Source organism: Panthera uncia, chromosome D2 (genome assembly GCF_023721935.1).
Source record: "Panthera uncia isolate 11264 chromosome D2, Puncia_PCG_1.0, whole genome shotgun sequence".
Classification (NCBI taxonomy): domain Eukaryota; kingdom Metazoa; phylum Chordata; class Mammalia; order Carnivora; family Felidae; genus Panthera; species Panthera uncia.
The window spans coordinates 20,616,418-20,626,576 of NC_064818.1; the positions used below are offsets into that span (position 1 = coordinate 20,616,418).

The 10,159-nt window shown below is 43.3% G+C and overlaps 1 protein-coding gene across 1 annotated transcript in view; it reads right to left on the minus strand.

Annotated features, from left to right (window-relative positions):
- The window catches only part of ANK3 (ankyrin 3), a 335,763-nt gene that overhangs the window by 36,686 nt on the left and 288,918 nt on the right, over positions 1 to 10,159 (minus strand). Inside the window, exon 37 of the mRNA XM_049646133.1 lies at positions 34 to 7,839. Within this exon, the coding sequence (XP_049502090.1) occupies positions 34 to 7,839 (7,806 nt within the window). The remainder of the gene's footprint in view (positions 1 to 33; positions 7,840 to 10,159) is intronic.

Sequence of the window (10,159 nt, forward strand, 5' to 3'; positions counted from 1 at the left end):
GTGCTCGAGAGACCTGACTGCCTCCGTTCTCACCAGTCCTTCTACTGCTCCTTTTCCCACTGCCGGCCTTTTCACTCTTTGATTTTAAAGGTGCTGCCTCTGTTTTCTTATCTCTAGCAGACTTCGTGGTAACTGAAGGCTGGCCACCCCGGGAAGTCTCGGACAACGACGTGTTTCTTGAGGTACTGTCTTCCTCATCGGACAACTCGGACTGCATCTTTTTGTCTTCTTCAGAGAGGCGGTCCACAAGCTTTAAGGTCTCACCACTAATTCCCTTAAAATATTCAATGGAATGTTTACATACTTCCTTAAGCTGACTCTTCCTAACTTTTACTATGGCGGTGGTGGTGGTGGTGGTGGTGGTGGTGGTGGTGGTGGTAGTGGTGGTGACACAGGTGGATCTTACCTTTACTGGCAACTTGGATGGAAGCTGTTTGGCCTTGCCTTTCTCTGGCTGCCCTTGCTTTTGTGTGGCACATGCTTTTCTAACTACGTTATCTCTGTGTGTGTCTTTTACTGGAATTCTGGACTTTACATCTACACATGAAGAAGAAATAAGGGTTTTGGTTTTCTCAGATTGACTGACCTGCTTCGTTTTACTCACTTTCATGTTTGGCATATGACTTGGTGGGCAGATATCTTTTGGTGAAGTGGCCTTTATGGGAAGTTTGGATTTTCGCCTAATCCCTATCGATTCCTTGGTCTTTGGCTGCTCTCCAAGAACTTTCTGCTTATCTCTTACACAGTGTCCTTGCAGTACCCCTGTCTTTTTTCCTGATGAGATTTTCACTGGATTAGCTTTCTCTGTGGTACAAGTGGGTGCAGAATGTTCTGTCAGAACTATATTACTTGTAATGTTATCTGTCTGTATAGTGGAAGAATCCAAATTGTTGTTGTTATTAAAGTTATCTTTCTGGAAATCATGTTTTTCTTGGGGCCTAGTGCCCATGTGGCTATTGGCTGTATTTGAAATCATTGGTATAGTTTCATTCTCTAGTCCCTGACAACTGGTCATCACAGCTTCTATCTTATCTGTCACTTCTCCAGGGCCTTCTTTCTTCATGGTCATGGTGGATGCAGAAATTCCCATTTTTATAGGCGTGCGCAACTTGGGGTCAACTTTAGAGGTGCTAGTGGCTGCTGTCGATTTCTCCAGGGAGCCACTACTGGATGTGCCTTCCTGACACTCTCCGCTGGTCGGGATGCTGGGGTTGGGTTCGACTGGAGGTGCCTCTACATTTCTCTCTAGATTGGTTTCTACAGTGGTGTCCCCTGACTGTGGCTGTGGTGTGGCAGTGACCATACTTTTATCCCCTTCCCCCTGGTCCCCTGACTTCCCTTCAGAAGTATGCTCACCAATCTGGAAAAATTGGAGCCTCTCTTCAACAAAATCCCTCTTGCTCATGTCAATTGCACCACTGCGAGTCATCTCAAACATTTTCCCTTCGTGAAATGGGAAGGGGTTAGGCTCACTAGTTGGGGTACTTTCATCAGTTGGCGTTCTGGCTGGCGTTGTATCAGGGGTTGTTGCTGGCGAGCGGTCTTCCACAGCCAGACCAAATGGCTTAGTTTCATCTTCCCGTGATTTACTGTCAAAAACTTCATCATCCCCTCGGTTATTAGACCAGGGATCAAAATCTAGACCTTTGGTAGCTACTGTTTTAAAAGGAGTGGCAAATTCTTCATCTACTTTGTAACTGAAGTAAGTATCGGGAAACACTGATCTGTCAGGATGTCTGCCTTCTAGAGTGAAAAACTGGGCCCCTGATTTCTGATCAGTCTTATCAGGGGTCCTTTCAGATGAGGAACTTTTAGAAGGTGGCTTATCTTCGTCTGGTCCCACCCTTCCCTCCTCCTCCTCGATAACTTCAAGTTTACTTTGGCTAAAGGAGCGATCAGCTGGCTTCAGAATGCCCTCTGTGTTCCAGACATCTTTCTTGATTTCCATGGTTTGACTTGGGAGTTTAGAATCACTCTCTGTCAGGCCATCATCTTCATCTTGCAGGTCATAGCCATCCAGAGAGTCGATCTCCGTGGCATCTGTGTCATGAGAAAACTCGGCCGTGGTAGCAATGGAACACTCTGTGATGGACTGGTCATTGTTCCCATTCTGGGCAGTTTCATTCTGAGGTGAATCGAGGCCAAGGCCAAATTCGTTATCTTTTCCAGATCCATTGGTTTCCAATTCTTTCTGGTTGGAAGCCTTGTCAGCAGGAGCTTTGGATTTGGTCATTTCTTTTTGTTCATCGTCTACTTCCTTTAATTTGAAGGTGTATTTTTTAACTGGGACCGGCTGATAGATGGACTCGTCATCGCTCGAATCGCTGACGTCTGCCCCGGGAGGAACTGGAGAAGGTGGCTGCACTCTGATGACTGGTTCAGCCAGCTGGTACTTGTCATGTTCATCTTGCAGACTGACTTCAATCATGTCAACCTCTCTTTCAGGGAGATAATGATGCTTCTTATCTGGCTCCATCTGGTCTGCATCCAGTGGTGGAGGAGGGGGGAACTCAATATAGGCAACCCTACTGGTTTTGGGTCTTTGGTTAGAGTCTTTGCTCGCCTCGGTAGGCATTTCACGCTCCACGGTTGCTTCCTCCACCGTAGTCTGCTTTAAGGAGGCTGACTTGGCCTGCTCCTCCTCCTCAGATTCCTCAGAAACCTCAGGGATTGGGCTGGGTTTGCCTGGTATATAAGCTATGAGCGAGTCTGGTGTCTTAGACGTGAATTCATAACTCACTTCCTCTGAACTGGGTGTTTCCGGGGTTAAAGGGCTTTTCCCAGAGCTGTCTAGAAAGGAAACTTGTTCTAGAGTGTCGTCTTCTGGACTACCTTGGGGAGAAGGAGGCTGCTTCTGCTGTCTAGTTGTATAAAAGGTCCCCCTGGTCTCTTGTACTGTCTTACACTCCTGACTTATGATCTTTTTTACACTTCCTTGTTGTATCTCCTTTTCATACTGCTTCCCCACCTGTACAAAACTGACATAAACAGGTAAAGTTTTTATGTCTTTCCCTCCCTCCGTCTGGGCTAGTGGAGCAACTCTTTCCAATCCATCAAGGGGACTGTGGTCGAACACATCACTAGAGGGAGATTCCTTTCCTGGGCTAAACTCTAAGGAATCAGGAGATTTGGTGGGAGAGGTTTCAGTTTCATCAAGAGGAGGGCATAAGCCTACGTAACTCTGGCGTTTGGAAACTTTGCTGATTTCTGAATAGGTAACTTTTTCGTCTTCTATAGAATTAAAGTGCTGTGTCTCGACTGTCTCTTTACTCATACTTGATGGGGACAACTTTGGTGATAGTTCGTGTTGGGGGAACGTCGGCTGCTCGCAAAAACCATCAGGAATATCAGAAGACAGTATTCTCCGTCCCTCTGCAGCTCTGACCGGGATGTGTGATGCTGCTGAGCTCTCACTCCTCCTGGAAGGTTGTTCCAGAGATCCACCCGGCCGTTCCCCTTCTTTCACAACATATTCCCTATATAAGACCTTTTTGGAGGGAGATTTTACAGTCATTTCCTTAATTTCTGAGAGAGAACCATTTGTTAACAACTTGTGTTCTCTCTCAGTCACAGACATAAATTCACTCCTTTGATCAACAATCTTACTCTCAGGGTGACCAGTGTGATTCTCTCTTACATCATGAACAAGTACATGTGAAAGTTTTTCTTTCTGCGACTTATTGTTAGCAGCTCCAGAACTTTCCCATGTTCTAAAGACCTTTTTGTCCCATGGTCCCTTAGTTGCTAAATCTGAGGTTACATGACATGCCAAGTCTTTAGGCTGTTGCTCAGAAAAATAGTCAGGCATTGCTTTACTTGACATTTCAGTTCTCTGTGTCTTCACATCCTCGGAGCCAGAATCATTTATGACAATTTCATTGCTTTGGACATGCTCATCTTTAGCTTTCAGGACCATAAAATCATTTTGCACAGACACACTTTCATCTGGGAGGTCTATGGCCTTCTGCTGCTTTTCTCTAGCAAAAACTTGGTAGACAGGCAGCTTGCTCTCCTGGATTTTTTTGACTGGGATTCTGGATTGGCCCTCCGGCTTTTTGTCTTCTTGAGACATGTCCTTACTTTTTGCCTGTGCGCCTTGTTCAAATTTTAATCTAATGGAACTGAGTTTGGATTGTTTGAGCTGAAAGCCAGACTGGGGCCCTTCTGGTGCTTTGCTCTGTGAAATGCTTTCTTTGGCTTCCTCCATGGACTTGCTGTCCTCAGGCTGTTGGGAAGGAACCTTCTTCTCTGGGCTGCTCGGCAGACTGGATTCTTTCCTCTCATCAGCTTTGGGGAAGCCTTGTCCATCATGGCCATGCTGCCTTGCCTTAACCCACTCATCATTGGATGCCAACAGTTCTGTCAGCAGTACCTTCTCGGGGCTGCTACTGGTAGAGCTTTGAGAAGAGTATTCTTTACCATTTCTAGGGCGTGGCTTTTTCTCTGGGGACTGCAGTTCATCATTAAGCTTTTCGGTTTTGTCACGAAAAAACTGTGACACTTCAGTCAGTTTTTCTTCAGCTTCCTTCACAGTCCTGTCCACCCTATCTTCATATATCAACTTCTCTCTACCTCTGTCTAATCTGTCCTCAGTAAAGCGCATCCACATGGCATGTTTTGGACTACTAACATCGCCAGAATAGTGCAACACTGTCACTTTATCAAAATGCTCATCTTTAGACACTTTACCTACACCATTTTCAGACACATCTTTATAGATTTTGGAGAGAATTTCTTTTTTGGGGGCAGTGACTACTTTTTCTCTGGACCGCTTATCAGACCCCTGTAACTCTGAGCTAGGGGGTCCTGCATGGTCTGTAACCGATTCCTCGGTATCAGAGTGAGACACATCTAGCTTTTCTGACAGAAGCATTTTCTCAGCAAACCTGTAAGACTCCCCTCTTAGTTCTGACAACTCATCGTCATGGTATTCTATTGAGTGTTGACTCAAAAGCTTCAATGTTTTATAAGAGTCATCAGATATGAGTTGAGCAGAACTAGGGCGACTATCTTCTTCTTGGGACACAGGAGTGTTTACTCTGGAAGACTCCAGATAAGAAGGCAATGACTCTTCAGCAGTGAGTTCTTCTTCTTCTTGCTGACCCTGTTCCTCTGAACAAGGAAAAGCATCGTGTTTTTCTGGCAGAAAATCTTTTAGGTTAATATCTCCCCGGGATAAGTCTTTCTGATATACATACATTTCCTTTTCTGGATGCTTTTTGGTTTCTCTAATAATGACTTCAGTGGGCTCAGCTTGGTTACCTTTTTCGATGTGGACTTCTATTATACGCTCCAGTTTGGGTTTCATTTGGTTGTCCTTCTCTGCATGCTGGGCTGAGGTTTCAGCAGCAGACTTGTGAACATCTGGAGGCACTGCCGACTTATGCTCAAACAGACCTGCCAGTTCTTTGGAAGGGTCCCGCCCGGACTGAAAGGCCTTCATGATGTCATGGACTGACATGGTTTCTTCAATTCTTTCAGAGGCACCTTCACTGCCTGGTGGAGAATGATAGACCATTCTGGTGGTCGTGGTTATGTGAGTCTCTTCCTTAACACGCATGCCTTTGCTTAGAACCCGACTGTGGTCGTCTTCTTCACCGTTGGCTTTCATTTGAAATGCTTTCACTTTTTCCTTAATACTAGAGGTGGTGGGCTTTGGCTCCAGTTCTGTAAAAGTAGGTGAAGGTTTGGGTGACACCGGCTCCTCTGGTTGGCCTGGGGGAGCATCTCCAGCCGAAGGTTCATAGCTCCTGATAACGTGCACCACTTCAGTTCTTGTTTCTGTAATGACAGGAGGGATGGGGACTTCGTGAAAAAGTGGTTTAGGGCCAGTGCTTTCAGCACTCTGTGGGGCTGAAGGCGTTTTTTCACTTCTTGTTTCAAAGCCACTGTCAGACAAAGGGCTTTTGTCTTGGTCATGTTGAGAAAAGTCATCCGGAGACTCTAAAATAGTATCTGTTCCAAAAAAGGAATCGGCCATTTTACACAACTCTTTCTCAGAGGTGGAAGGCCTCATGGAGGCTGGAGGCATTTTGAGTTTGTGTTCCTGCAAAGCGATTGCTGGCTTCAGAATCCTTTTCTGTCTCTCTTCACCATCCTTCTTTGCATCCTCAAACTTGTACTTTAAATTTGTCAACGAACTACTCCCAATATCATTTGTTAAGTAGTCAATAACTTTGGTCAGGTTATAATCCTTCTCGGAGGCGGCTTTTGCTTTCACTTGCACTCTTTCTGGCAGAGTTGGGGAATGGATCGTGGCAGCTTGTTGTCTCGCTTCTCTTATTTCTTCTGAACTAAATTCTATCCAGTCGTCTTCGGGAGAGAGTCCTTTGTCACTCTTTGGTGATTTGGGTGGTCCTTTATTATCTACACATACATCTTTTTTAAGGATTTCACTCACTTTCACCAAGTCTTCCTTTACTTTCTCAACGATTTTGAAAGGTTCTTCATCGTCAATTCTCCCTTCTTTCGGGAGTTCGGATTGGAATGGCTTCTCCTCAGGCACGTCTGTTTGTAGTATTGCGGTCATCCGCATGAGGTCCTCTTTCATTTCAGCCACGTCTTTTAATATCTCCTGACTGGAAGATAAAGAAGATGGTGTAGACAACTTAAGGGCAGAGGGTGCAAGGAACAAAGACGACTTAACTGGAGATGAAGTTCGATTGAAATGGGGCTGAGGACGTGTCTCCGTAGTCAATGTTTTAATGGGTGACAGCAAGGCTGCTGCTGATTTTGTAAGTGAACTAGAGTCTGGAAGTTTCTTTAATGCTGGTTCTGGCAAAACATTGACTACAGAGTATACTGGCACTGTTATTATAGATGAAGTTACAGATGAGGTAGTTGCAGATATTGACGACCCAAGGGATGTATAGAGTGCACTTGCTGAAGGAGTTCTTAGAGACTGAAAAGCGGATGGTGCTGAAGAAACATATGACCTGAGTGGGGAAAATGGCATCGCTGTCGTGGTAGAAAACACTTTATCGACTGTGTCAGTGGCTGCACTAACCACAGAGCTCACAGAGTCTGTAGCCGTAGAAATTTTTTCCTGTAACGTGGCAGTGGCTTTGCATCCATTAATTAAAGTTGAAGATGACGGATATTTCAGGGGGGAAATAGATCCATTGACTAATGTTACCTCTGCATGTCCAGGCATCTGTTTCACAGGTGATGAGAGAGAGGGGGCCATTGTAACTTTAGCTGATGAAATGACATCAACTGCTGATTTCACTGGAGACACCACTGACTTTAGAGGCGAAGATATTAGCGGTGCTGCTGATGTAATAATTGACTTAAATGGCAAACTTGAGGAATACATATTAATGTTTGATTTGGGGGAGGCAGGGGGGGTCATAGTAATTGACGACCTCTCCAGAAGAGACCCCGCTGTAGTCACTGGAGAGGTTCGGGAAGAAAACGTAGAATTGGATGCCAGCCCTTTTAAAGGCGAGGACTCTGGGACTGTGGGAGCTCTAACCAGGGTACCAGAGGAAACCTGGATATTGTACGGAGATTGTGACACCACTGTTTTTATTGGTGAAGAAATTGTCCGAAAGGATCTAATCGGAGATGCCACATCACTAATGGATTTAACTGAAGATGTAGTCGACGCGCCTAATGTGGATTTGATTGGAGAAGGAGTCGAAACAGACCATATTGATTTTAACGGAGAAGCTGATGGCGTATTAGAGGAAGAGCTTGATAAGGAAGTGAAGCCTGACTTGGCTGGCCCAGGCACTGTGATCGGAGCTGTTGTCCAGGACTGGTATGGTCTTGTAGAAAAGAATGGCTTGTATGAGTAAGTGGTGGGGAGGGATCTTGTTGCTCCTGCACTCCGTTCAACTGTTTCTTAAATTTTAAAAATGAAATCAAACACAAAAATCAACAAAAATGGTTGAGAAACAGAGAGACCAGAGAAAAAAATTGGTCAGTAAACTTTGAAATATTACAAAAGCAAGTACAATTGTTTGCATGATTTAGAATGGAAGAGGCAAAACGAACAATTAAGTAAAAGAGGAAAAAAAAAAACTCCACAGACATAACCAATCCAGAATTAAAAAAAAAAAATAAATAAACAAACAAACAAACAGAAAACAGAGCAATGGGAAATGAAAGACAGAAAAAGCACATCGCAACCAAATAGGCCAACAATGAAAAACAGAAAACATGAGGAAAGAATTAATGATGAGAAAAATAACCACAATGGAAAACGGTTCCCTTACTTCCTATTGACTTTCTTATGTGCTGGTTTCGAAAGATCAGCAGCCATTCTGTTTTGCCTGTATAGGTACACGTTCGTTTTGTGCAACCATATAACTTTCATTTTAGTAATTTCTAATGCTTCCTCTCCTTGAACCTTTCGGTGATACAGATTGCACCTACTCAGAACCATATCGATGTGTGCAGCTATACATTAAATATCTAGAACTCTTTTTTTAGAAAACTACTCAAGCCTATTTCATGCAGAATCCAAAGTAACTTTTATGTGACAGGCAACTGATTGCAAACCGTGAAGCCACTGGATTTTAAATCTGTATCTTCCATGCATGATTCGGTTATGCTTCACACCCATAAAAAGCCAATAAGAGCAAGAAATTTTCTGAGTTAGAACTTTAAAAGAAACAACAAAGAAAAGGAATGTTTGCATTTATTTTTTCCCATGCAGCATATTCCTTTTGGTGAGGAAAAAGAAAATGTAATATGAAATGATTTAAAAATGCATGTGTACATACACACAAAGGGGGGAAAAGCGGAAAATATGGTTCATGGTTACCATAAGCAAGCAAAGCAACTGAAAACATCTTATCATGCGCGTTATATCACGGCAAACAAGCCAATGAAGTAATACAATTTTTATGCCATATTATGCACAATATATAAACTTTAAAAATACTTTCACAAGAGCATTTAGAAAGAAGAGTACACTTTTTCCATGAGATGCAAAATCTTGGTACCTTTTGAGATTTTAGGAAAATATTTAATACCGCATACTGAAAATACATCTGCAACTAAATATATCCATATCCAGTGTGATCTTCATTATGGAGAAAAGCACATTGTTTATTTTGGATATTCCCCCCCCCCCCCAATCTATCACACTTTAAATTCTCAAAAGGTATCATGGGAAAATCTAAAAAGCACAGTCATATTTTTAACACTTCATACTTAAGTATCTGCAGTGGGATCCAGTATATATTGGTATACATATTTATTTATCAGTGGCAAAGGTACCAATTCTGGTGCCTTCCCAGAATGTTCATGGGGCTCATGGCTGCTCCAAAGAGTAGAGCAGCCGTGAGGCAAACCTACCACTAGGAAAGATGGATTTAGTACCAGCATTCATCTGGCAATGGGACAAGAAACACACAAATGAGGTAAGCACACTCACTGGGGGAGAGCAAATGCACACTTGGTCCTCTCTACTTCTACAGCTCTAACAAACAAACCGAGTTGGTCACAGAGATTTGGAATGCCTGCCAAGGCCTAATGGTCTATGTCAAAGTTGAGTACAGTTTCGCTCCCAGAAAGCACTGGTTCAGAATAATAGTGAAACGCGAAGAGGAAATGACAATCTGCTTCATCTCTTATGCTCCTCTTCATGCTGTGCCCGGGCCATTGCTACAATCCAGTCCTTGGATTAGCAGCTACTCCCACAAGGGTGAAGATTTTCATTCCTAGTGTACATTTAAATTCAAATATTCAGAACATGTCCTCTTCTAAGCTTACATATTATAATAAAGAAACGTGGAAGAACTGAGGAAAAACTCACCCGTTCATTACCCCTCCTAGTCATAATTCTCAATATTATATTGCTTAATATATTTTGGACACACCATACTACAAATGGAAGATTTGGGGATTCCTTCACTTTAGTGACTTGGGCTCAGCCCAATGTCTCAAGAGAATTTATTTTTATAACTACCAGAAACTGGCAAAGCATCTCTCCTTCACCACTGAAGGCTGGCTCCGTCAAGCAATGTAGTCTTCTGAACCACATGTATGGTTTTAACTTTGCATGAAGTAGCCAATTTACTGATTGGTTACACATTTTATGCTTAAATGACACATATTTTGTGATGCACTTTATAACAAAGAAAATTTCTGGGAGGTTCTGGATGTCAGGCACTGAATTACACCAGATTCTTTCTTTCTTGTTTGGGAG